Genomic DNA, 24669 nt, shown 5'->3' with positions numbered 1-24669 from the left:
ATGTAGGCCTAATAGCAGTGGGATGCATATAAAAGTCTTCCACTACACGCTACCGACGCTCTCCTGCGCTTGGCTACTGCTAGTACCACCTGCCTACCCCAGACAAATTTGCTGCAGATTCTTGCGTCAGCACTCGAGCCAAGCCAACCTGATCAAACCAAAGCATGGCTGCCACGAAGACGAAGTGGGATCTGTCTTAGACACTGCATGCTGGTCTGCACGCTGTATACTGTTGGGCCGCACGTCGAAGCCCTTCCTCGTCACAGGCGAGTGCGAGTGCGAGGGAATCCTATGCCCCACGAAGATGGCGCATTACTACTCCTCCCAGCAGCTGCTGCCTTATGTGAGAGATATATTGCGTGGTTGGTGAAACAAGGCGCCTTCATGTGCCTTCTGTCTCGCGCAATCCGATCGGTGCTATTGGCTCGGGCTGTCAGTAATTAAACGTCCGCAGTAACGCCACCCAAGGTTTCCCGTATCTGCATGCTTAAATATACTATTCCCCTCTACTGGCGAGTAAGGAGAGGACTGTTGGCTATAGCTGTGGTGCACTGAGACACCGTAGCTACATCACGTCAGAAGGACATGGCCAACCCCAGAAGCTGCGCAGTAGCTCCGACAGTATAAGATGGAGCAAACAGGCACTGTGGTTTAGAGATTCGCATGACGTCGCTATGAAACTGGGCTGCCCTCGCCGCATCGTCAGAGGCCTCGAACTCAGCAAACTACTGGCTTTTGGCCGCGCCTGATTACTATGGACGGGCATGAGCACCAGCAAGAATCCCCCAACGGCGGCATCGTCGGTGCAGCTTTTTTTTCCCTTCTTTTTTGTGCTGGGGTTGTTGCTTCTAGCCAGAGTAATCCCGAGGCCCGGCCCTTTGAGCCGCCTTGGATCCATCCAAATGGATAGGCATTTGGCGTCTGCCAACATGCACGCGCTGCATGACCTTCTCGCTTCTTAATAAAGTGGAGGCAGGACCCCGGGGCGGTATCGAGTAATAAACGAGGCCGTCTAGAGGCTGATGTTATTTAGCTAATTTCACATGCGGTGGCCTCTCCGCCGTTTATAATAAACGGGAATCGCCAGCATTCTTTGCGCAGCTGCAAACCCTCACTCAAGCGCCCCCAGCTGGAGTACATGACTTGCAGCTCCGCAGCACAGTGCGCCTCCAACTGTCGTCGCCATCGCCAGCACCGCCCGCCGCCAACCAGTTCCCATAGCGCCTGCTTCGGGGCCCTCCTCTCCCTACAAATCGATCGATCACAAGCAACTTGGACGTGTGTAGCTCTCTACCCACCCAAGCTTGCACAAGCTCCGCCTTTGCAATGCGTATCCTCCCGAACCGCCTCCTCTCCTCCTCTCCATCTCCATCCATAGGTGCAAATTCAAGAAGCGAGAGCCCAATGCGACCAAAGAACGACGGCTCCGGCCCCATGGGGAGCCCAGCCTCTGGGCTGGCCCTCAAGGTTGTCATCATGAGGGTATGGCCGTGGCTCTGCAGCCTCAACGAGAGTGGTACTGTGCTAAGACGTGAGGCTTCATAGGCAAGGAATCTGGCAGCCAAGGACCGTAGCGGGACCTCGGATCCGGTAAGTACAAGTGGCAGGAATGTCTTCACAATTGCGACTATATCACGAGCTGGACCAATAATTGAGGCGATAATCACCGCAATTTGCCTAACCCCCCTCCTCTCAATGTTTTTCCTCTACACGGCCAACACACCACATATTTCAGCCATTAGCAGCAGCTTACAAACTATTTGTTCGTCTTGTAGTATCTCGTGGTTACGCTTGGCGACTCTCGTGTTGTCACCCACTCCGTCCCCAAAACGCTGAATCCCGAATGGAACGTTATCGAAGAGCTGCCCATCAACTCTGTACAGAGTCTGGTCCTCGATGTCATATGCTGGGACAAGGACCGTTTTGGCAAGGATTATCTCGGAGAGTTTGATTTGGCGCTCGAGGAGATCTTCCAGAACGAACAGCCCGAGCAGGAGCCGCGCTGGTTCCCCCTCAAGAGCAAGCGTCCCGGCAAGAAGACGAGTATTGTATCCGGCGAGGTGCAGCTCCAGTTCACTCTGATTGACACCACAGACCCTACCATCTCTCACCAGCAGTTATTTGAAAAGTTCTCTGCTCTTGTTGGCTCGGTCCCTGTCGGCTCGTCCCGAAACGTCACACCAACCGAGACCCCACTACTATCCCCGAGCGGGACAACGCGATTGGGAGTCACATCCTCCCACGACGAGGATGACGATGAAGACGATCTAACTGAGCTCGAGGAGGATATTGGTGACGATGCTGAAGATCCCTCCAAACCAGAGACTGCCGAGAAGCGCCGGCGGCGACTCCGCATCAAAGGTTTGAAGAAGAAGAGACGGCAGAATCCATATGCTTTTACCAATGGCGACTCTGATGTTGTGGGAATCATCTACCTTGAGGTCTCTAGGATCACGGATCTTCCGCCGGAGTCTAATTTGACCCGGACAGGCTTCGACATGGATCCGTTCGTTGTAGCATCTCTTGGCAAGAAGACGTACCGCACGAGGCGAGTTCGACATAATCTCAACCCAATCTTCAATGAGAAGATGATTTTCCCCGTCCAAGGCCACGAGAAGCAATATTCGTTTGCTTTCACGGTCATCGATCATGATAAATACTCTGGCAACGACTTCATCGCCTCGTGCAACCTGCCTATTCAGACTCTTATAGAAAAAGCGCCACAGGCAGACCCGGAAACGGGGTTGTACGAGGTCCGAACTCCAGAGCCGGGCCCGTCACCGGCGCCAGTTGCCACAAAATCTCGTCTCCAACGTCTTGGAGTGTCTCGCTCTTCCTCAACATCAAGCCTAAGCAAAATGATGCGGTCGCAAGGGCCACCCCCTCGATCTGTTCCTTCAAACGGTGACGGAAGCGCTCCGCAATCCAGTAGTACATCATTATCGCCCGCGGATGCCCTTAGTAACACTGCCGTTGAAGCACCATCGGAGATGGATACAGAAGATCCCGATTTTGCAGAGTACTCTATACCATTGAAGATGAAAAACCTGGACAAGTGGGAAAGCAAGCACAACCCAATTATCTATCTCAGGGCCAAGTATGTGCCGTATCCAGCTCTCCGCCAGCAGTTCTGGCGAGCACTGTTGAAACAGTATGACACAGACGAAAGTGGCCTCATTAGCAGGATTGAGCTGAGCACGATGCTTGATACTCTTGGCTCCACCCTGAAAGATTCCACAATTGACAGCTTCTTTCAACGCTTCCCTCACAAGGCTGCTGATAATGAAGACTCATGGGAGCTGACCTTTGACGAAGCCGTCCTCTGTCTCGAAGACCAACTGCAAGCCAAGAGCCGATCTGGACCTAAGACGCCTACCCTGGATGTCAAGAACCTTAGCCTCTCTGGCAAGTCTGATGATTCGGCCGAGCAGCTAAGCTCCGAGGGCTCAGGAGATTCGACGCCTCAGATTATGGTCGAGCCACCACCCGAGGCTACCACGCCAAACGACGAAGGGGAGGAGGGCTATTTTGACAGAGAAGACAGCAAGGAAGAACACGTTGTGGAGGTTCGGGAATGCCCCATCTGCCACCAACCTCGTCTCAACAAGCGCAGCGACGGCGATATCATTACACACATTGCTACATGTGCTAGTCAAGACTGGCGCCAAGTCAATACTGTTCTTGCGGGAGGTTTTGTAACGGCCAGCCAAGCACAAAGGAAATGGTACTCGAAAGTCATTACCAAAATATCCTACGGTGGATATAAGCTTGGCGCCAACTCGGCGAATATTCTGGTTCAGGATCGCCTCACGGGGCAGATTAACGAGGAGAAGATGAGCGTGTATGTGCGGTTGGGCATTCGACTACTTTACAAGGGCCTGAAATCGCGAGATATGGAGAACAAGCGCAGTAAGTAATCTTTATATTGATTTTGGCTAAGCAGGCAAGCATTCGACTGACAATATTGAACTTTTAGTTCGGAGAATGTTGAAGAATTTGAGCATTAAGCAGGGCAAGAAGTTTGACGACCCTGCTTCGCGAGACGAAATCGAAAAGTTCATCGACTTTCATCGACTGGACATGTCTGAGGTCTTGTTGCCGATTGAGGAATTCAAGAATTTCAACGAATTCTTCTACCGTGCGCTTAAGCCTGGAGCCAGGCCGTGCTCAGCGCCGGACAACCCTCACATTATTGTCTCGCCGGCGGATTGTCGAAGCGTTGTCTTCAACCAAATCACGCAGGCGACCAAGATTTGGGTCAAGGGCCGCGAATTCAATATGAAGAGGCTACTTGGAGACGCTTACCCGGATGACGTCTCGCGATTCGAGAATGGCGCTCTGGGCATCTTTCGACTAGCGCCACAGGATTATCACAGATTCCACATTCCCGTGGATGGTGTCATGGGTAAGCCCAAGACCATTGCCGGCGAGTATTACACGGTCAACCCGATGGCAATTCGTTCAGCATTGGATGTTTACGGCGAGAATGTGAGAGTACTCGTGCCGATCGACAGCGATGTCCACGGGCGGGTCATGGTCATCTGTGTCGGTGCCATGATGGTGGGCAGCACAGTTATTACACGCAATGAAGGCGAGCGTGTGCATCGCGCTGAGGAGCTCGGATACTTTGCATTTGGCGGTAGCACCTTGTTGGTGCTATTTGAACCTGGCAAAATGCGATTTGATGATGATCTCGTGGATAACTCTAATGGAGCTCTCGAGACATTGGTGAGTATTTTTTTTTTTTTTTTTTTTTTTTTTTTTTTTAGCTTGGAAGTCGGCAGACAGATTGCTTACATTGTGTTTTTCTTGCAGATTCGAGTCGGCATGTCAGTTGGTCACTCGCCTAACCAAGTACAGTGGGCTCCAGACATGCGGAAGAATGATAAGGACATTACAGAGGCAGAGAAGCAGGATGCCAAGCGACGAATTCAGGGCAGCATGGCAATGGAAGAAGAGTCACCCGGCGACAGCGGCGATGATGGCCGACACAAGAAGAGAAGGTCTCTCCCGCCCACTGTCAATACGATGGCAGCATCTTCCCTGTAGTAAGAGACGACGGGGGGCAGACATGATCGTGCCTAGTTAGAGTTATGGACGGCTACTGTACATTGGGGTTGCGAGATGATTGCTGGCATTGGATACAACTTGCATGGAAACTTCAGGACTATGGGGCATTAGCATGTTACTAGCAGATTATTAGGTGGCGCCTCAGCAGCATATATATATGTGTTTTTGTTTGAAACATGGACGAATAATTTATTTCTCGATGCTAAAACTCCCTATCCATAAGGGGCCGATGCCCTTTCCCAAGTAAACTAAACCGAGTCGGATGAGAGATATAGAGATGATTGAGTATAAAGGACACGCCTGAACTCGCAGTAAGACATTCATCATATCATGCCTTGTTGAGAGAAGAGGAAAAACCAAATGTGAAAGTCGGATTGAATATGGCACGTAGAGAGGTACAATGGCAGTTGCACAGTGATGCCCGTCTACCACGAGGGGGGGCTAATAGTGGCGGCCTCTTGATAGTGAGATTTCCATCGCAGTGAAATGCCGGGTATGTTTGATTAATATGAGATAGAAATGTGATGATGCAAGCAAAAAACAGTTTATCCCCCGCCTTTCTTTTCCCCCTTTGAAAAAAAGATATCGCCAAGATAGTTGGAGAGAAAAGACAAAAAAAAAAAAAAAGAAACCACATAGAAACTCTTTTTCAAGTCCTGATTATGCATCAATGCCGCGAAGGCGAAGACGATAGGGATGATGAACTTGACGAGTTTGACGAGGTGCTTCCTCTCCGCTCAGGAATCTTCTCGGGCGTGGGAGAGCGAGACGACGCAAATAGGATGGGCGAAGGAGCTGAGGGCGCGGCTGGCTTGGCTGCTTCTGTCGTGGCGGTTTGACGGCGAGACTGGTTCCATGATGTGTAGAACTGGCGGCACAGGTGTGCGGACATTGTGTATGTGGGAGACATTTTTTTTTTTTTTTTTCGGTGTGTATGTGTGTGTGTGAGAGAGAGAGAGAGAGAGAGAGTTTGGGAGGGAGCCTGAGAGAGAGAGAGAGAGGCTGGCTGTGAATATAGTTGTGTGTGAAAAGGGGGGGGTGGCCCTTTTTTGTGTGAGATTTATCGTATGTTCAGTGTGTAAGACTGTTTGTTGGCGTATGGAGCACTGCTGTCTTGTAGTCGTTTGTTTTGTATAGTTTTATTATTTTGGCGAGATATTCCAAACGGGAGAGAAGACGGGAAAATAAGAAGAGGAGGAGGAGGAGGAGAAGAGAAACAGATGAAACACAAAAAGAGTATTAGGGGAGAAAAGAGAAAAGAAAAAGAAAAAAAGGGAATAAAGTAGAATGCGAAAGGAAGCCCGTTTAAGAGAGTTGGATGAGCCCATCAGCTAGGCCGCCTAATCATTATTAATAAAGTGTAATACGGAGTACTCCGTTTTTTTGTAACCCCATGCTGAGCGGCAAGGACTATGTTTCGTGTACTGTGGGCTGCCAGCACAGAGACTATGGGGGTTTTATTTTATTCTAGAATATTGTATTGATTCGGTATTTTTAATTATTTCAATTTGAAGAATTACTCTGTCCTTTTTTGTTGTCTGTTGCTTGGCTTTTTTTTTTTTTTTTTCTACTTCAGCATATACCTACCTGCCTTGTAGTTCATAAACAGAGAGAGAGATAATACGATGCAAATAAATACCTTGATGGATGTACAAAACACAGTGGTAGTATTAGGCAGCAAACACTATCCCTTCCATCCCCAAAACAAAGTCTCCCCCCCCCCCCCCCCCAAAAAAAAAAAAAAAAAAAAAAAAGGAATAGGTATAATACTTGATCGTCTACATCCTGCAGGCATGTAATTCGCCCAGAGTGCAAGGCCCTGCGGCCGATCTACGCAGGTACCCTCCTTGTACCGTCACCAAACCGATTCGGCAAGTACCCAACCATGGCAGATAACCCGCCAAAAAAAGGACCAACAAAAAAAAAAAAAAAAAAAAGCTACTTGTATGTGTTCAAGCAACACACGCGAGCAGAGCAGGTAGCCACAACGCAGAGTCACATCACATCATGGTTGCGTTAAAAGTCGTTCCACCGCCAGGGGTCCAGGAAGGAAAGGAAGAATAACCTGCAAAAAAAAAAGGGAGAAAATATTAAGAGTGGCCAATCGGGTGCTCGAGATGCAGCGGGACTGCCTCTTTGGGATCCAAAAACTACTGGTTTTGGCGTAAGCTGATTTTCTTGAGTCACGTAAGCGGGAAGCTTTGGAGAGCATTTTGTGTGGATCGTTTCGTTTCGTTATTGCAGTGCAGTATCATATACACAGCTGATCCCCCCCCTTTGGTACCTGTTTCTTGCAGTATGTACGTAGTATTTTTTTTTTTATACATTCCTGCTGCGCCTTGACCACAGCGCGGTGCCTTGCCCTTTCGCCTCGTAGGATTTGCATTGTACATACGTCCTTCATCATCTTACACAGTGACTCGCTTAGAAAAACGGTGTGGGATCTGTTCGTACTCGTAGTCGGCAATCAATAAGGGGGATCTTCCTCTGAGCATTGTGGCTTTGGTGTTTTACTGTGTGTATGCATGTATGTACATGTACCGTTTTCTCAACATCGGAACTAAATGCAATAAATGCCATATAATTCTACCAGGTAATATGGAAACTTCGAATCACAAATCCAATAGAGTGCCACCAATAGTGCTAAAACATATCACACGATCCCCTAAAAATGATGCAACGCCCCCCGTCGAATTCGCCAGTTCGCTGCCCAATCATCTCTTGTATAATTCTGCTGACCTCTTTTTTTTCCTTCGGGTGGCGGAACCAGGCCTGGGGCCGTCTTGGTCTCAGCCACTGGGCTGGCTGGATAAAGCCTCTTCCTTCTTATTTCAGCTCTGTGCCAAATAATGCCCTGGAAGGGGAATAGAATTGCTCAGTAAGCACAGCTAGTTTGGTGGCGGTGTCTCTATGTCAACACATGACTGCTTAGCGTTGCTAGCTCTAGTGATCTGTAAGTCAACGGCATTGGGTCAGGGTTGAGAAGCTGCCTTGGACGTAGCTTGAGCTGCCTAGCAGCACTATTCGTTGTCTTGACTCATCAAGGGGATGACGAAGTGACCGAGGCAGGCAGCCATATGCTCGCTTTTCATCTGACAAACAAAAGTCATCAACCTTGCAAAAATTTTTTTACTTTATTTGATAATGCACAGGACTCATCAAGTTTGCCTGGACCCATAAAGATTGCTAAAATAGGTATGCTTTATTATAACCACTACTCATACACGATAGCAGTACTCATTCCAATTGTTTCCGAATCCATAAACTATTCCTAGCCTTTACGTGTACTCTGCTGTCCCAATATCACACGAGAGCAAGTAAGAATGAACAACAATGCCAACTTTTCGTATGCTTTTTGTATGAGGCAGAGGACCAGATACCAATGTCCATCTCACCATGCAGAAAGAAAGGCAAACAATGCTAAACAGGAGAGATAAAAATAAAAAAAGATTCCATAGTAATAAACTCTTAATCCCATTCAGATTCCTCCCTCCTTGCCAGATACACACATACACACGCCTAATAGAACCCATTCATACCCAATGATTGATAATCCACCAAAAAAAAAAAAAAAAAAGAAAAAAAAAAAGAAAGAACAGAAAACTCCTTCCACGGAGGAAGGGTAAAAGAGAGAGGGAAAAAAAGAGCGCCGTTGCCATGCATTTTTGTCGCTAGTAGCAATATCCAAAAACTTCAAAACGCAACTCTTCATATCGTCAGGTAAAGACAGATGAGAGATTAATAAAAAGAAATGAAAAAGAAACGTAACAACATTATAGATAAAGCATGTAAAAAAGAAATAAAACCGTAGAGGCGAAAAAAGGGGTGGAGAGAGAGAGAGCAGAGTCGCCAGGATAGTATCGTGTGCGAATCCGTGCGACATCATCTAATCTGCAATGGCGCTTTCGTCACTTTGGGCCAGCTGTGGCCTCTCTCCATTCTTTTCGGCACCCGGCAGATTGATATTGGCCCGAGCCTTGCCTTGCGCCTCCACAAATCTGTCCCAGTATTCAGGGTCGCTCTCTTTCAATGCCGCAAACAGCATGTCCTTGTGGTCCTTGAAGGCTTGGACGGCGCCCTTCTGCTTGGCCATTTCCAAGAACTCGCCACCGACATCGTCCGCAAGATCGGCTAGCACACGCACGTGGTTGGGGTCATTTTCCACGTCATCGAGGGTGGAGAGTAGGTTGACATGGTCTGTGATACCAGATCGGAATCTGTGGCCGGCACGGTGTACGCGACCTTCTTCCTCGGCCAGCTTCCTGCCAAGTATTGAGTTGCTACGTGAGAGGGGTCTAGGCTCACGAAGTTCGCCCTCTTCTTCGACGTCTGAGCCAACTGCCACCGCATCGTCCGCAGCAGGCGGCGACGATGATAATACCTCCTTCTCCCCTTGAGCTATCGGTACATGGGCTACTGCATCCTCAGGATGCTCTCGGGTATCAGGATATTCGTCTTCGAACCGTTTGATGATACCTTGCAATGTGTCGTCCAAGAATGTCAGCTTCCGCAGGTTCAACTCATCACTCGGGTTGGCTCTAGCCTTATTCAGTGCCGGCTGGAGACGGAGACGAATCTTGCGAGCGCCGGCCAGCAAGTGTTTCGAGAAATCCTTGGCCTTGCCACCAGTCCTAAGTCTAGGCCCAATAAAAGGTTCTTCGTCCGTAGAGCTGAGCTCCCGAAGGAATTCACCAGACGCACGACGGGATTCGTCACCGCGGTTCTTGAGGCAGCAGGCAAGTGCCTTGACCACACCCGTACCGCCAATGACGTAGTCTTCGTCCGGCCCTGAGCCATCGTCTTCGGGATCATCCTGGAACAGGACATCCTGGCCGACGAGATGTGCGAGCACATCAGGGTAGGAGGCGAGTTTGCCATCGACAGACTCTCCTTTTGCCTCGGCGAGTGCCGTAGTCACTGCCTTATTAATCTCGACATCATGCAGATGCTCAATGTTCTGCAAGCAGTAAGCCACAACTTGCTTTGCCATCGCTTTAACAATTTCGCCAGAGTCTTCACTGGGCACTTCGATATCCACGCAAATCATGCTGCTAGATAGCCTTGCGGCAGCCATCAGCGATGCATACAACGCACAGGCTTCTTCTTGAGCCTCCTCCGTCTTGGCGTTGGCCAGTGCCATGATTTCGGTGTTGCCAAGAAGGCTGAGGTGGCAGAGATGTTGAGCTTCCGGTACAACTTCGACAATTGCAATGGCTTGCTCCGAGGTCATGCCAACATCCGACAGGTGTAGCCGTTTGAGAGTTTGCATTTTGGGTAGATATCTTAGAATTGCGTTAGCTCTTTATTCATCTCCTAAAAAATTCACTTAGCACGGATTCTTACCTTCTGAGTAAACCAACGGCGTTGGGTGTTGACTGGAAAAGATCATGGTTGTGCGAAAGGTCAATGAAGACGAGATGCTCTAGCTTGGATAAGATGGGCAAAATCTTGCAGAGAGTCGAGGGGTTTATGTTGCAGTCCGACATGCTCAGCGCCCATAGCGGGTCAGTTTCCTTGATTGACGAGGCAATAACGTCCATGTGCTCCTTGAGATCGATTCCGCCTAGATCAAGCCCTTCGCATTTCCCAGACTCAAGATATCTTACAACATGCTGGGCACCCTCCTCGTCGAGGGGGTTGCGAGCCATGCCCAGCCGCTTGATGCCACACTTGATCACACCATCTATGATCTTGCCGAGTTGCTCCATGCTAGGTTCAGTCTCGCCGATACTAAGCATCTCGAGAGTTGATCCCGTTGGGCGATTTGCGAGAGCCTTTGAAAAGATATCTCCTATGGTAAGAGGGAGATGGACACCATTCTGAAGAGCGCCGTTGGCGTTGGCGGGCGCTTGACGCGGGAAGGGGATGCAGGAGAGATCGAGATACTTGAGCGACCGGCACTTGTAGATGAAGAGTGAAATGTGTTTCCAGCCATCTGGACCCAGCTTGTTTTCTTTCAACACAAGTCTCTCAACCACTCCACCCATCTCCTGGGGGAGAAATTTGGATTTCCTGCGTTTCGACGGCTCTGCGTATTTCGCTGCCAAGAGGCCGGCGAGAATGACCCGAACGCCTTCATCAGTAAGCCCGCTGTTCTGCAAGATAATTTCCTTCACAGGCACAACAGCAAGATAATCGCCCAGTGTGATGAGGTCCTGCAGTTGCATGAAGTAGCCTGTTAAATCTATTTTGTTTACAGCGCCATTGGGTAGAATGTTGTTGGTATCGCTCAACTGCTCAGTGATTTTCTTGAGAATGGGCGTTTCGCGAAGTTGACAGCATCTCCTATAGACTCTGACCGGGCACGTCGTTGGAAATTTGCCATTGGTCAACTCTAGAGAGCCAGCGGTGTCATAGTGAATCTCTATGGGAATGATTCCGCTTTCTTCGGCAAGTCGTCGCCTCTTTTCTTTCCTGGCCTTTCGTTCCTCTTCGCTTCGCTTCTTCTTTTCCTTCTTTCTTGATGTGTCCTTTGGAGCGGCATTTGAGTCATCTGGGCTATCCGTCTCCTTTGCGCCATTGGTCGTCGGCTTGGTTTCCTTGGCCTCGGCTGCTTCGCGAGGTTTGGCCTCAGTAGTGACGCTCTCTGTTGAGGAAGAAGAGGCCTCTTTTTGCGCTTCGGCGGTTTTGGGATGCTTCAATGCCTCCCCTTCGCCCTTTTCGCTCAACTTTTTCTTCTGAGCGTGGTCGGCGATTGGTTTAGGCTCTGCCTCGGCATCTGCATATTTTGGCATGGGCGCAATCTCGACATCAACGAGAAACGACACCCGCCTCAGCTTGTTATCCTTCAACTCGGTGATAGGACACCTCTCTCGGTCACGATCCACATTCAAAATGCGGCGTTCCACCAATCCGTGATTGATCTTGCCGGTGGGGCCAAGGGGACCGCCTCCTGATGAAGAAGACAGACGGCGAAATACGCCGAGCAGTCCAGCCTGACCGGACTTTGGTGGGGCTGGCGTGTACGGTTCATCTCCCTCAGGCTTGAGTCCATGCTGGAGAACAGCGTTCTTGGTTGGCGTAATCTTTGGAACGGGAGGATCTGTATTTGCTAGAGGCACTGGCTGGTTTTGTTGCGCAGGCGGCTGCTGGGGCTGTTGAAGGACTTGGCCATTTCCATTTGATTGGGGAGCTGCTGAGCTTGAAAATTTGGCTGAAATATTAGAGAACCACGAGTTGCGTCGGTGAGGCGGTGTTGCGCTGGAGCTGTTCTTCTCAACCGAGCCTGATCGGGAGAGACGCCGGGCGCCGCTTGAGCCATTGACAGGAATCGGCTGCGTTTGGCCGGTGGGCTTCCCGTTGGCTTCAGGCTTCCCATTGGCCTCAGGCTTGGCCTCGGCCTTGTCTGCGGTTGATGAAGGGCTGAGCTTGGGCGGGGAATCGCTGGGGACGCTTCGTGGTTGCACAGTGGCAACGGGGGATTTGGTGGGTGCGAAGACTGCCTTGTTGAATTTATCTATGCGAATTGTTAGTTTTCAATGTCCAATATCAGCGTCTGTCGAGCGACCATCATTGCGCCGATGGAATTTTGAATATGCGGGCAGCGAACGGTGGCAAAGCAACATGCCTTTGGGCGAGCCCTGCGTCATCCAACTGACGTCGACGCCATGGACTTGTTCCATGTTGGAGGGTTTACGCGACGCTCGCTCGCGGTTGAAGAGATTGTGAGCGACGACGAATAATGCGGTGTTGTGGAAATGGGCGGGAGAGGGAGAAATAAGAGGCGGCGAAAGGAGGGCCTATAAGATATGGTTAAGGTATGATTACAATATCAGCCTCGACTCGACGGAAGCCCCGTGGCTGCTCCAGCTGCGAGCGATCTAGGCTGGGGTAAGGCGAAAAGATGGGGGGAGCGCGAGAAAAAAAGACGTTAACTAAGCCCGCTGCAGCAGTGCTATCACTTAGCAGCACCCACTGTAGGGAGAGACCTGGCAGGCCAATAGCGGGGTAGATCCAGTGGCAGACCCTCTGCAAGGGCCCCCCTCTGTGCAGCCGCTCGATAGTCTAGCCGGCCCTTCTACGCCCAGTAAGCTCGCGCTCTGTGCTCTGCTTTGAGCCCGGGCGCGTCCGTCTCATTGGCACTCGAAGCAGTACTCCAGATGTATCCCCTTAGCAAGTCCGCCGCACCCGCCGCTACGCTGGCTGTTAGGGAACCCTGCACGCCCAAGTACCACGACCTGCCAGCGCGCGGGACGCTTCCCACTCGGCTAGCCCCCGGTACTTTTTAATCACGAGCCCCTCCCCGTTGAGTGCTTTTTGTTTGTCTCACTTGGCCGAATAACTTGGCTATTGGTGATTATACTGTACTATTCGCCACAGAGACACCCCCCCTGGACCATGGAGATCGCTGGCATGCGATCAAGTAAGAAAGAGGATGAGAGGCGACTTTGCTACCGGCCGGATTTGTTACGTAGTCGACACCGCGCGTGACGATTTACATGCCAGCCAGGTTCTTTTGTGCGCAGAGTAGAGCTGACTGCGATCGCAAGCCACAAGACTTTATTTACTGCTAGCAATACGCGGCACAAAAATTTTATTCGGGATTTTTTGTGGATTGAACTCTTTGATGTGGCCCCAGTTTCTAAGCACTTGCCGTCTAGCTGCCAGCCCGGCGCTGACAGGTCCCTGAGGTCTCGAAAGTCTCTTCATCCGCCATCGGATTGGCGCTTTTGTTAGTGCCATGGGACCGATCCCGGATGTGCAGCCGTGATGCAATACTTCGCAGAAGTACAAGGAACTCGTTGCGATTACACGTATCGCCATGCTTCAGCCGCCATGGATGGTTTCGACTGCTTGCCAGCGAGTCAGGAGCTCAGCGAGGCACTGTAGCATTCGCCATCATCCGTGAGCGATGGTCCGTACAGCATTCAGTTACCGTGGAAAGCTTTTGCTCAAGCAATTTAATGGCTGGTCTACCGAGCTCCGAGTGTGCCGAGAAGGCCCCCGGGACCAAGCGCAATCTAACAGTCCTTAAACCAGTCCTGAGCTCGAATAGGGAAAATAACAGCTCAATCAAGCTTACCAGCTTCGTCGATGGGTCGATATGAAGGGCCCTTTTCGGCTAGAAGAGTAGCATAATGGCTCAGAATCACGAGAGCCTTGCTGCTGGCGAAACTCCGAGTCTAGCGCAAGGGACCGACTCAGCCAAATGAAGATCTCTCATATTTTTCCTTGCTGCTTGTACTCACCTGTACGTCATTTAGGGTCAGGCGTGGCCACGGATCTGCCGCGGTGCTGCCCTAAGTACGTCCAAGTTGCTTAATTACCTAGTACCAGGTACCCTACCTATAGACTACGACATGTTGCATGTGTGGTGTATGTAGAGAGCCATTCCCAGATATGGACTTCCAGTCCAGATGAAATAGTACTTCTCCTGGCGGCCTCTTCGGAAAACATTACACAAAACAATGTCTTAAACATGTGTAACGAACGCGACATCAAAGGCTTTTCCCACCAATTTGATGCATTACCTTTGGAAAAAGTGTACTCGGTACATGTAAAAGGGGAGTTTTGATTCCGCCGACGACGACGATTCCAAGCATCCATTGTGTGATTTTACACGCAACCCGGAAGACACACCGAATCCGGTACATGCATCCCGTACTCGTACGTTAAAATGTCTCCGAACTTGACCTCGGGAATTCCCGATGCATGCCAGAAAGGGGGCTGCTTAAGCATGAACAGTTCCAAAATACGGAGAGCTCCTCCACAAAGGTTTTTTGCGTCAGTATGCACCTTTGCCGCGGGTATGAGCTAGCTTTGAAAGAGGTCGAAATAAGCGGAAGCGGCATTTATTGCTCAGTCTCCATGGACAATGGAAGAGTTTGATTGCTTCTAGCTCCGGCATTTGGATTCCAATCTCTTGGTAAGCGAATACGTGTAATTCAGCATGTGTATACATTCCGTGGAAATGAGAGGAATTTCGGGTTCGTTGGCGCCGGTCTACGAAATACTGTAGAAAGTTGACTCCCATGCGTAGTTAAGCTGCCAAGTAGACTATGATCTATCAACAATGGAATGCTTATTTCCGTAATTGGCGAATAGCATGCATAAGGATGTGTATAGCATATGCATGTTTGCTCAAACTACCACAGCACAGGCGGGTCCACCGACGCAAAGCGTAGAAGTCAAGGAGCAGTATACTTTTTCGTCCCAGACAAGCCGCTAGGCGAGCGTATGGGCCTAGAATGCTAGCTGGTTCGAAAAGGAGAAAATGGAGATGCGCCTGAGATATTTCTTTCTTTTTATTTTCTTTCGGTATTGTTCGGCAAAGTCGACGGCAAAGGAAGGGCCGGAGAAAAAAACTAAGAAAAAAAAAAAAATCTAGGGTAGGATAGCTGCGAAATGGCTAGCAGTGGAGTGAAGCATGAGTCGAGAAATTTCTTAGATGCTATAGACTTGATTATAATTTACAAACAATGTTGATGGGATGCACATATTAAAGGTGCTGTGCAACAATCGATTTTAGTGAATAGACTAACATTGTATTCGACAACACTGAGCAGCACTAGAGCTGCTATACCTCGTGTTCCGTGCCATGTATAATTGATGCTGGCTCGATATGACAGGAGAGTATTAGAGGACTACCAAATTAGGAGACTGATTCAGGTGTATCCACCTATCGCTTGACTGGGTATCACTTTGATTGACATCTGAATTTTACTCGTACTGGATACTAGAGAAAATGATGCACGAAGCAATGGATCTTTAGATCCGGAATCGAAGGTATCTTTTCATTTATTTTACCATGACCGACCCTTTCATTCCTGTAACTCCGGACCCAATATATCGAGAATCAAAATGCAACCTGCCTATATGCCCCATTTTTACTCCTCAGCCAGGATCTTCTGGATCTTGGCCTGGACGTTGGCAGCCTTCTGCTCCTTGGAGATTCTGGCAACCTTGTGCTGCTTGGAGATAGCCTTCCACTCCTCCTTGGTCTTCTTGCCCTCACCGTCGGCCTTCTTGAAGGGGTCCTCACGGATGGCCTTGTGGGCCTCGGTGTAGAGGTCCTCGAGACCGTCGGCCTCAACGTCGTTCTCAATGTACTTGACGAACTGGCTGTTGTAGCGCTCCTCATCGTCATCGGCCAGAGTCTCCATGTACTCGGCGACGTGGCCACCGTAGATGTACTTGCGGAGAGTCTCAGAGTCCAGCTCCTTGGACTCAATGTCGTAGCCAGGGAATCGCTTCTCAGAGTGGGGGATGAAGATACCACCGTCGGAGGCACCCTTGAGGGCACCGAAGACACGGGCACCAGTGGAGGTACGGGCAAGACCAACGTCGAGGAAGGCCTTGAAGGGGCGGCGCTCGCCATCGTCGGTCTCAGCGGCCTCGGTGAGGGTGAACTCACCGTCAGCCTCCTCAACACCAACAAAGGTCTTGTCGAGGCCGAGCTTGCTGAGGACACGGCGGGCGATCAGGAGACCGGTGGCGTAGGCGGCAGACCAGTTGGTCAGACCGTTGGTGATGCCGTAGGCCTTCAGCTCGTGGGCGTAGGCAGCGGCGAGGACCTTGTCACCAGAGATCTCAGAGCTGACGATCTGCATGATGATGTCCTTGTTGGTGAAGCGGACAACCAGGCGGTACTTGGGAGCATTGTACTTGTTCTTGGCCTGGGTGATGAGGCGCTTACGGGCATAGTAGTCGGTCTTGCCCTCACGTCTTCTCTTGTACTTAGTCTGGAAGCGACTGTATCAAATTGTTAGCCATATCCTCAACGGGCAGTTTCCAGAAGATCTGGAAAAAAGTTGCATTCATTGCAAAGAAAAAACTCACCTGTAGTACGCGTTGCTCTTGACGACCTTGCGGAAAGCCTGTCAAAATAATCCCCGAGTCAGCAATTTGCGCTTCAGACTGCTCGTCCTTTATCCGAAGCAACTTGCGACGACTCTCAATTACGAGCAATTGAGGGCATTTCTGCCACTTTGTGATTTGAGAAAGATCCCATTTACTGGGATCTCTCCGATAGGCCTAACTTACCATTTTGACGGTGATGCCTGGAGATGGCTGATGTGCTCCTCAAACTTGGAAATTTGATGATGAGGATAGAGGAGGAAATCTTGGTGGGCTAATTTTTGAAGCCCTAAAATTTCTCGTGCGCTACCGTCTCGCCTAGCGCCAGACTGTTGAAGCCGGGTTGGGGACGAATCACCTGACAAAATCTCTCGCTGGATCGACTTGTTACTCAGCAGCCAGAGCGTCTTATCTTATCGTCGGCTTGGCGCCGCTGTAGTCCATACCTTGCCTATTGCACTTTAGTACATGCACTCTGTGGAGCGCGGACCGAGGTACCGGCAACTGTCTGGAATCTGGGGACGCTGCATCGTTGCCGCTATTTCGGCTTGAATGCGTGTGAACCGCTTCCTCATTGCATGACATGAACTTGCTTCCTGGAATGGACACTGAAAGCTACTCTGTTGATCAAATCCTGGAAGCAATTGATATCGAAATGGAAAATTTGAAGCCCAAGGTCCTTCTATTTGACATTGGCGGTGTGTGTGTAAGTCGCCCATCTAGGAAACTGGTCTGGTTCGCGCGCTCGCAGCACTACGCGTGGCTTTCGGAGGCGAGCCAAATGCATGCATTACCTGCTTGTAATTTTGCGTAAAAAACCTAACATTTATATTCATAGGTTAAATCACCATTCCAAGTAATCTTAGACTATGAACTTGGGTTAGGAATCCCGCCCGGCTGGGTGAACTACTCCATTTCGAGATCTGGCCCAGCCGGATCCTGGCAGCGGATAGAGAGAGGGGATATTCCTATGGATGATGCCTTCTTTGAAGGATTTAACAGGGACTTGCATTCCCAGAGCTTATGGGAAGAATTCTACAAGACGCAGCAGGCGAAGAACCCACACCTAGCCAAAGAAACCCCTCCGCTGCCGAAGATTGACGGAAAGTGGCTATTCAATGAGATGATGTCTGGTTCAGGTCCAGATTCGTATGATCCTTGGATGTTTCCGGCTTTGCAAAAGCTCAGAGACAGCGGCAAGTATATTCTGGCGGCGCTGAGCAATACAGTCATCTTCCCACCTGGCCACAAGCTGCACAAGGAAAACTTTTATGATGAGCCGGTCCGCCAAATGTTCGACGTCTTCATATCGTCAGCCCACGTTGGAGTCCGGAAACCAGATCCAAAAATGTATCAACTCGCCTTAGAAAGGCTCAATAGCTTTGCCAAGGAGAACGCATGCGACCCAAAACATCAAGGAAAAGGCTGGGAGACTGGCATTTCGCCAAAGGACATTGTTTTCCTAGATGACATTGGCGAGAATTTGAAAGAAGCGCGCAGGCAAGGGTTCAATACCATTAAAGTTCCCCTAGGCAGAACGTACGAAGCTGTCGAGGAGTTGGAGAAGATCACAGGGCTGTCACTGGAAGGGCTGCATCCAAAAATACCCGTCAAGCCGAAATACCGCGAACCTCGAGCCAAGATATAATGACGATGATATGCTAATAAGAGCGATGGAAGTGAAGGGCAACTTTGGGGTATTTTAAGAGTGGAAATGATTCTAATAGATAGATTAAGATAGAAATACATTATTTGCATGACTGTAATTGAGTTTTCGGTAAAGACGACCTATTGTAGGCATTCTGTCATTCTAATAAGTTCATCCAAGTATCCAAAACACATGCAACTGTTAGCATACAAACACGCAGATGCTCTCATATCCAGAGCGGCCATCTGTATATGATTTATAGTATAATTATAGAGTGCCCATAGTATTCCGTGAATCATGGCGCTTCGACTGCTAGGGACCTAGTAGTCACCTAGCCTTGCTGCCTCTCTGTTTAAATAAATATAGAAGTCATATGTTAGCTGAATAAGGCCAATCACCTAGACGTATATGGACTCGCACCTTTGTTATATCACCTTGGCGATACTCTGTAGCGCCTCAGCTTGATGAGTGTGTTAGTTGACGTCGTCCTTATCTGACGTCGTATTTTCATCTGCCACTCCTACAGCTTTCCAGGTGCCATCAATAGTTATCTGAATCTTCTTAACATTGCCCCTGCGCTCCTCTAAAAGCTTGTCCCTTATGTAAACGAAATAGTCGTCTATCTGGAGGTTGCCGGGCCGGGCATCTTCGCCACATATAGGACAGCCCCAACTATCGACCGTTGTTGGCTCGCCCGCTTCTGGGGAAGGTTTGCTTGGGCGTGAGTTCAGCCAATTTTCTAAGTCGATACATTCAAGATGCCGGCAATTTCGACCCCGGACTGGAACGTCAAATAGTTTAGAGCTAAAAGAGTCTGTAACTGCAACTGTCAAAGTGTCGCTATTTATAATAATTTCATCTGTATCTAGCTGTAGTCGTCTGTTGATCTCGGTCTTTGTCTGATCCATGCTGATATGAGGCGCAGAAAACACCAAAGCGCGAGTAGAGCCATGATCTAGAGTGACAATGAGTTCCACAGCCATAAAATAAGCAATATTTTTCTTGATATTTTGAGGAAAACTCGGCAAATGGACCTTTACTTTATTCGCCCCCTTAACCAAAGAATTGGTAAGCTCTATGGGCAGATCATTATGATAATGCTGCTTGAGAAGAGGAGAAACTATTTCGCCATTGAGCGATAGGAAAATATACGACGGCCAGTGGGTACGGCTTATAGCCCATTCTGCAGTGTCAAAAGATGTTTCTTCATCATCGCTCAGCTTACGGCGTTCACACATGCGGAGGCGATATCGTTGAGAATGGTTGAAGTGTCGGCTCACAGGCACCATCATCGGTAACTCACCCACCGGCAACTCAGATGGTTCGCTGGTAACAGGGCGTCTACTCAGGTCTTCTTGCTCGATAACAAACTCTAATTCACTGACTCCCATATGTGGCTTCATCTCTGTTGGCTCCACCACGAATCTGGAGAAGAATTGGTAGTAACGATTCTTTCCCGAGCCTGGGCCCGGGCTAGAGGAAACCCTTCGAGGGCTACGCAAATGAGTTAGATGGAGGCCTGTTTGTAGGGACGTCCAATCATGCGGACTACTGGGATATTCCGTGGGAGGAGTCTCGCGTATCGTAAACTGACGGCTATATCGATTGGGTGTCGGAGTGCGAGACGTCTGGGACGCTGAGTTTTGAAGGTGGGGTTGTTGTTGCGACTGCGTATGATGAGTTTGAGAGGCTTGCATTATTTGTACTGGAGACTGGTGAATGCGGAGAGCCTGGGGAGTCAGTGCAACCTGAGATCTCTGAGCCGTCAAGGGGACAATGACGGTCTGAGGCTCTTGAGGCCTCTGGGAGATTGTAATGGGCGGGGGCCCCTGGTCTATCTGAGAACCCCGCGGAATTTGAGCTTCTTGAGAAGCATCCGAACCTTGAAGAATCTGAAAAGCTGGAGAAGGAGCCTGCAGAGCTTGCGCAGGCTCTATATTCTGCTGATATGGCTGGGGAGATAAAGGAGCTGAATCGTTGGGCTGCGATACTAGGAGGTGCATATTTTCGTGCCGTGCATTGCTTTGTATCTGGAATAGAGGGATCTGCAGATTTTGCGACTGGAGCAAAGTCGCTTGTGGAGAACGGTGTAGATGCTGTGTATTCTGAGCATCATCCGGCTGCTGTATATGCCAAGGGCCTGGCTGCTGTTGTGGCATCGCTCGCTGTGGCTCAGCGGGAAGAGGTGGATTAACTGGAGAAAGCAAAGCCTGACTCCCTTGAATAGACTGTCTCGGTGACTTTGGAGCTAACGCTGGGTATTGTAGACCAGATGATGGAGATTGCTCTGGGAAACCTGGTCCAGGCAAAATGGGTTGGCCCGAGGCTGATGCAGGAGGTTGAAGCACGGAGACTTGCTGAGGGTTTTGCTGCCGAGGAAGAACTTGCTGATGAGGGAGAATTTGCTGCTGGAGATAGATTTGCTGTTGGGGGAGTTGCTGGGGGGATGGCTGAGGGAGTGGCTGAGGGACCTGTTGAAGGGTTTGCTGAGAAGTGGCTGAAAGATTTGTCTGGGAACGGCACTGAGATTGTATTTGAGCTTCAATTTGTCGCCCTCGGGGTGGACGTGTTTGGAGAAGCTGAGGTTGAGGTTGAGGTTGAGGTTGAAGTGGGTATTGGGAGCTTTCTGATGAAAAGAGAGAAAGACGATGATGATGATATTGCTGCTGCTGCTGCTGCGGGGTGCTATTAGTGCTATTTACGCTGTTATTGTTAATCAGGGGCTGTGCTGGAAATTCCTGATTCGGGTGGCCAGTTGGCGGCGCGGCTACGGCCTGTCAGTCTCGTGGAAGTCTCTGCACAACCTGAAGGGGCGTTGACTAACCTTGCGAGGCAGCTTGCATTTGCTGTCGAATATTTTCAATAGTGTGTTGGTAACTCAATCTCATTGACCGGCGGGCTTCAGCCACATCTGCAACGGGTTCATTCAGCTCTTCGTACATGCGTTCTAGCTTTTGATCCATGTTGAAAAGACGGGTGGCCTCGTTTGTGAATTGATTATCTGGCACTCCAATGATTCTGCGGCTGTGGATAAAGAGTTTGTTGGCTATGGTTAACGATGGGCATTTGAGTCGCTCGCGGATATGACATTCCATCAGAGGCATCATTTGAGCCTGAGAGTCTTTCATCAACTCTGGCCACTTGATGGAAAGCGCGAGGAGAAAGTCTTGGATCTGGCTCTGCATCTGAGGGACACAATAAACGTTCTCGCTAAACCCGGGGAATTCTGAGAACCACAGCCGATGAGGAGGCGAAATCCTCTCCTCATCCTTAAACATCACTCTCAATTGGGCAAAGGCCCGATTAATGTTAAGGACAGAAAGGCGGAAATGAGCATATACCCTCGGTTTATTTATCAACCAGCAGCTGTAGTACTGATGAATCATGAGGAAAAACAAGTCTGCGTTTACACAGGCTGCGTATAGCGTGCTATATCGCGCCTTCTCCTCAGGGGTCATTGGCTCACTCCCTGAAGCTCGCTCCCTGACTATCGTAGCAGCATGGAGCATGACATGTTGTAAGGGTATCCGACGTGCATTGGGTTGGTGTGGTTGGTGTACCGGTATCTGCTGAGCGACATCGCCAATTTGACCGCCCAAGGGTTGCCCAGGAAAGTTCTCAGGAGCGGCGGGAAGAGCCGCTGCTGTTTCCTCGACAGTAGCGGTTGATTGGGTGTCTGCTCTGCCCTGAGAGTGCTCGCTGGCGGATGTTGGACTTGGTTCATTTGTAGGAGATGGAGAAGGCAGGTCAACTACTGCACTGAGTCCATCCGTGTTAGTATCTCCAGGCATAGATGAATGAATATAGCTTCTAAAGGGGCTCGTGGAACCTGAAGCATTGGAGGACACTAAGGAGGGAGCGAGGCAGTAGGGGAGACGGTTCATGGAAGGAAATTGGAAGACCAACTATGGCTGAGAGCCGGCATGTGAAGCGGCAGTATTTGAAGCTGGCCATGCATGTTGGTTTGTTACATGTGTGTTCGAGGCTGGAGCCGATGCGGGATCCAAGACAGGCAGGGCAGATGACCAGGGCAGAGTCTGTGTGTTGTTTGCATCGTCTGTTGGCTGTGGATTCTGATCGGTAAGCTTGCGCTTCTTTGTACGAGGATAGATCCCCCTAGGCATCGTTGCGCGTCTGTTGGCGGGACAGAGCCGTTAGTGTACTGGGATTTAGACGGGTAGATGCGCATATGGAGCAGTGATACTGACCAAGCAAACGTCTATGCTATCCCTGCAGCAGTTCGGGCAGATGCCTGGGCATCGAGTGTAGAACTTTGTAGTGTGCGAATACAAGAGGCCTGATTCTGAGTAAGGGAGAATTGCATCGGCGGTTGAATAGAAACATGCGTGATGAGGAAGGAAGAGAGAGGGGATGGGAACGACAGAAGGAGGACGATAGGCATATGTATTTATATCAGGCACCTTCCAATACGCTATATGATAGAATTCAACAGAGGTAGGTAACTACCTATATGAGTAAGATAAGGTATGTGTCTATTTTGCTTTGCCTTTTAGAAATCATTACATGTATTCACGAGCATAGGGGACTAGCAAGATTGGCAACGGAGCCTCGGCGTACTGCTGTCCTGGATAACATGAAGGTACATGTACCCTAGCAGCGTGCTGGCAGAGACAAAAGCTGAAAGCAGGCGCAGGTTTGCAAGGATGTCAGTCACTGCACTGTTTGTCACACTCCTCCTTTTGCTTTTCCCATGCAGCCACCGCAAGCCAAGTAACACAAACATCCGGGAGTAGGCTGCCGGGAACGAAGCATATGCACCAAGAGGTATGGCTGGTTGAGCGGTGAGAGCAGGCTTTGAATGAAATTGCGAGCAATCATACAATGTGCATGGAAGGATTCCCAGCTGCTGCTGTTTGTATGCAAGAGCTTCTGGGTGTGTATTAGCCTTAAGGCATGACTGCCATGATAGTCCAAAATATTCTGTACGACTACCGAGTATTCGTACGTACGTACGTACTAATGTACGAGCTGGACTGTCTACGACATGTACACCTGGGTAGATTGAGATACTACTTGGTTATAAGATTGAAGAAAGGTATACGGGCCAGTGGCATCAACACAATCTTGGACGCTCGACACTGAAGCTCCGGCCACGTACTGGGCAGCAATACGGGCAGTTATCTGCGTGTCATAACTGCCTTACCTACTAGGTAGGTATCTACTAGCAGCAGCTGTAGATGAACCAATACAGGGAGAAGTGAAAAGAAACATTGAGAAGTGCAAAGGGAGAAGGGGGGAGGGATACATGGTGGCCTAGAGCTGCTGGGTGATGCCCTGTCTGTCTCTTCCTAGTTCATCCCGCTTGTCGTCGTATAGGTGGTAGCATCATGTTTGCTCTTGGGGCCGCTAGCGATGCTGCGGCAAAAGCAAACAATGTGAACACTGCCTGTTGACCAGTCGCCAGGGTACGTGTATTTAGCTCCACCCACGCCGCATGCACTTTACAAGTAGTTTGGTAGTCGTACTGCACTCATACGAGCGCCGCCGAGTATTTGACCATCAGGCACACATGGCGAACAGGACAAGGCATGTTGGGCCTCTGGGCGAAAGCGGAGGGTCCCGTCACTGCATCCATGCTAACCGTTGCAACTACAGTAATGGCGGCAGAAGAAGACGTTGAACGCAGCTGCAGTGGGTATTGGACTAGGGCCAGAGCCTTGCGAAGTACGGCACATAGTACGAAGTGCGATACGGGGCAATTAATGGGCTGCATGCAGCTACTACTGGCACTAGTACCTGTGCTTGCAAGCCACACTCTACCTGCCTACGCTGCCCCGTATGGGGGCTCAAGTCGCAGTAGCTCTACGACTCTGGACCAGGGCCCCGCGACAGCTCTGACGTGACACCTGATGGTTGGATTCAGATCATGCAGGGAGACGGTCAATGGAAAGAAGGCATAGAAAAGGAAAGAAAGCAGGTGCCGAGAAGAGAAGAGGTGGGAACCTCGCACAATTGCGCTGGATTTTTGCCTCTGCGCAGAACCATATATGTAGAGGTGGCCATTGGTGCTCTACTATAGTGTGTAGCCATCTGTTTGCTTTTACTTTTTTTCTTTATACCGCGCATGAAGCAAGCTGAGCATAGGTACGTAAAGTACAAGCAGCAACTGCTCCCTCTAGCCAAGGGATTTCCCG

General features: G+C 49.8%; 6 protein-coding genes across 6 annotated transcripts; 2 read left to right on the top strand and 4 right to left on the bottom strand.

Annotated features, from left to right (window-relative positions):
- Nucleotides 1-481: 481 nt before the first annotated feature.
- Nucleotides 482-5270, top strand: TrAFT101_007314 (uncharacterized protein). Its single transcript, XM_024904442.2, has 5 exons — nt 482-1482; nt 1546-1590; nt 1776-3909; nt 3977-4728; nt 4816-5270. Exons 1-5 carry the CDS (start codon nt 1327-1329, stop codon nt 5047-5049), a joined length of 3321 nt encoding a protein of 1106 aa, XP_024756492.2. The 5' UTR covers nt 482-1326; the 3' UTR covers nt 5050-5270.
- On the bottom strand, nt 5092-7565 carry TrAFT101_007313 (uncharacterized protein; the record flags this gene model as incomplete). Its single annotated transcript, XM_066128011.1, has 2 exons — nt 5092-5167; nt 7483-7565. 2 exons carry the CDS (start codon nt 7563-7565, stop codon nt 5092-5094), a joined length of 159 nt encoding a protein of 52 aa, XP_065984125.1.
- A 652-nt stretch (nt 7566-8217) lies between these two features.
- Nucleotides 8218-12906, bottom strand: TrAFT101_007312 (uncharacterized protein). Its single transcript, XM_024910232.2, has 3 exons — nt 12638-12906; nt 10414-12526; nt 8218-10352 (listed from the first exon to the last, which is right to left on the bottom strand). Exons 1-3 carry the CDS (start codon nt 12690-12692, stop codon nt 8957-8959), a joined length of 3564 nt encoding a protein of 1187 aa, XP_024756494.1. The 5' UTR covers nt 12693-12906; the 3' UTR covers nt 8218-8956.
- A 2529-nt stretch (nt 12907-15435) lies between these two features.
- On the bottom strand, nt 15436-17178 carry RPL5 (60S ribosomal protein uL18). The gene is made up of 3 exons (XM_024902107.2): nt 17053-17178; nt 16849-16886; nt 15436-16761 (listed from the first exon to the last, which is right to left on the bottom strand). The coding sequence occupies exons 1-3, from the start codon at nt 17053-17055 to the stop codon at nt 15897-15899; spliced, it is 906 nt and encodes a 301-aa protein (XP_024756495.1). The 5' UTR covers nt 17056-17178; the 3' UTR covers nt 15436-15896.
- A 165-nt stretch (nt 17179-17343) lies between these two features.
- Nucleotides 17344-18629, top strand: TrAFT101_007310 (uncharacterized protein). Its single transcript, XM_024901136.2, has 2 exons — nt 17344-17572; nt 17705-18629. The coding sequence occupies exons 1-2, from the start codon at nt 17450-17452 to the stop codon at nt 18512-18514; spliced, it is 933 nt and encodes a 310-aa protein (XP_024756496.2). The 5' UTR covers nt 17344-17449; the 3' UTR covers nt 18515-18629.
- TrAFT101_007309 (uncharacterized protein) lies at nt 18622-22855 on the bottom strand. Its single transcript, XM_024910770.2, has 5 exons — nt 22723-22855; nt 22421-22648; nt 21339-22273; nt 18935-21281; nt 18622-18862 (listed from the first exon to the last, which is right to left on the bottom strand). Exons 2-4 carry the CDS (start codon nt 22636-22638, stop codon nt 18988-18990), a joined length of 3447 nt encoding a protein of 1148 aa, XP_024756497.2. The 5' UTR covers nt 22639-22648; nt 22723-22855; the 3' UTR covers nt 18622-18862; nt 18935-18987.
- Between the last annotated feature and the right edge of the window lie 1814 nt (nt 22856-24669).

Source organism: Trichoderma asperellum, chromosome 4, assembly GCF_020647865.1.
Source record: "Trichoderma asperellum chromosome 4, complete sequence".
Lineage (NCBI taxonomy): Eukaryota > Fungi > Ascomycota > Sordariomycetes > Hypocreales > Hypocreaceae > Trichoderma > Trichoderma asperellum.
This window is presented reverse-complemented; position numbering and strand designations above follow the sequence as displayed.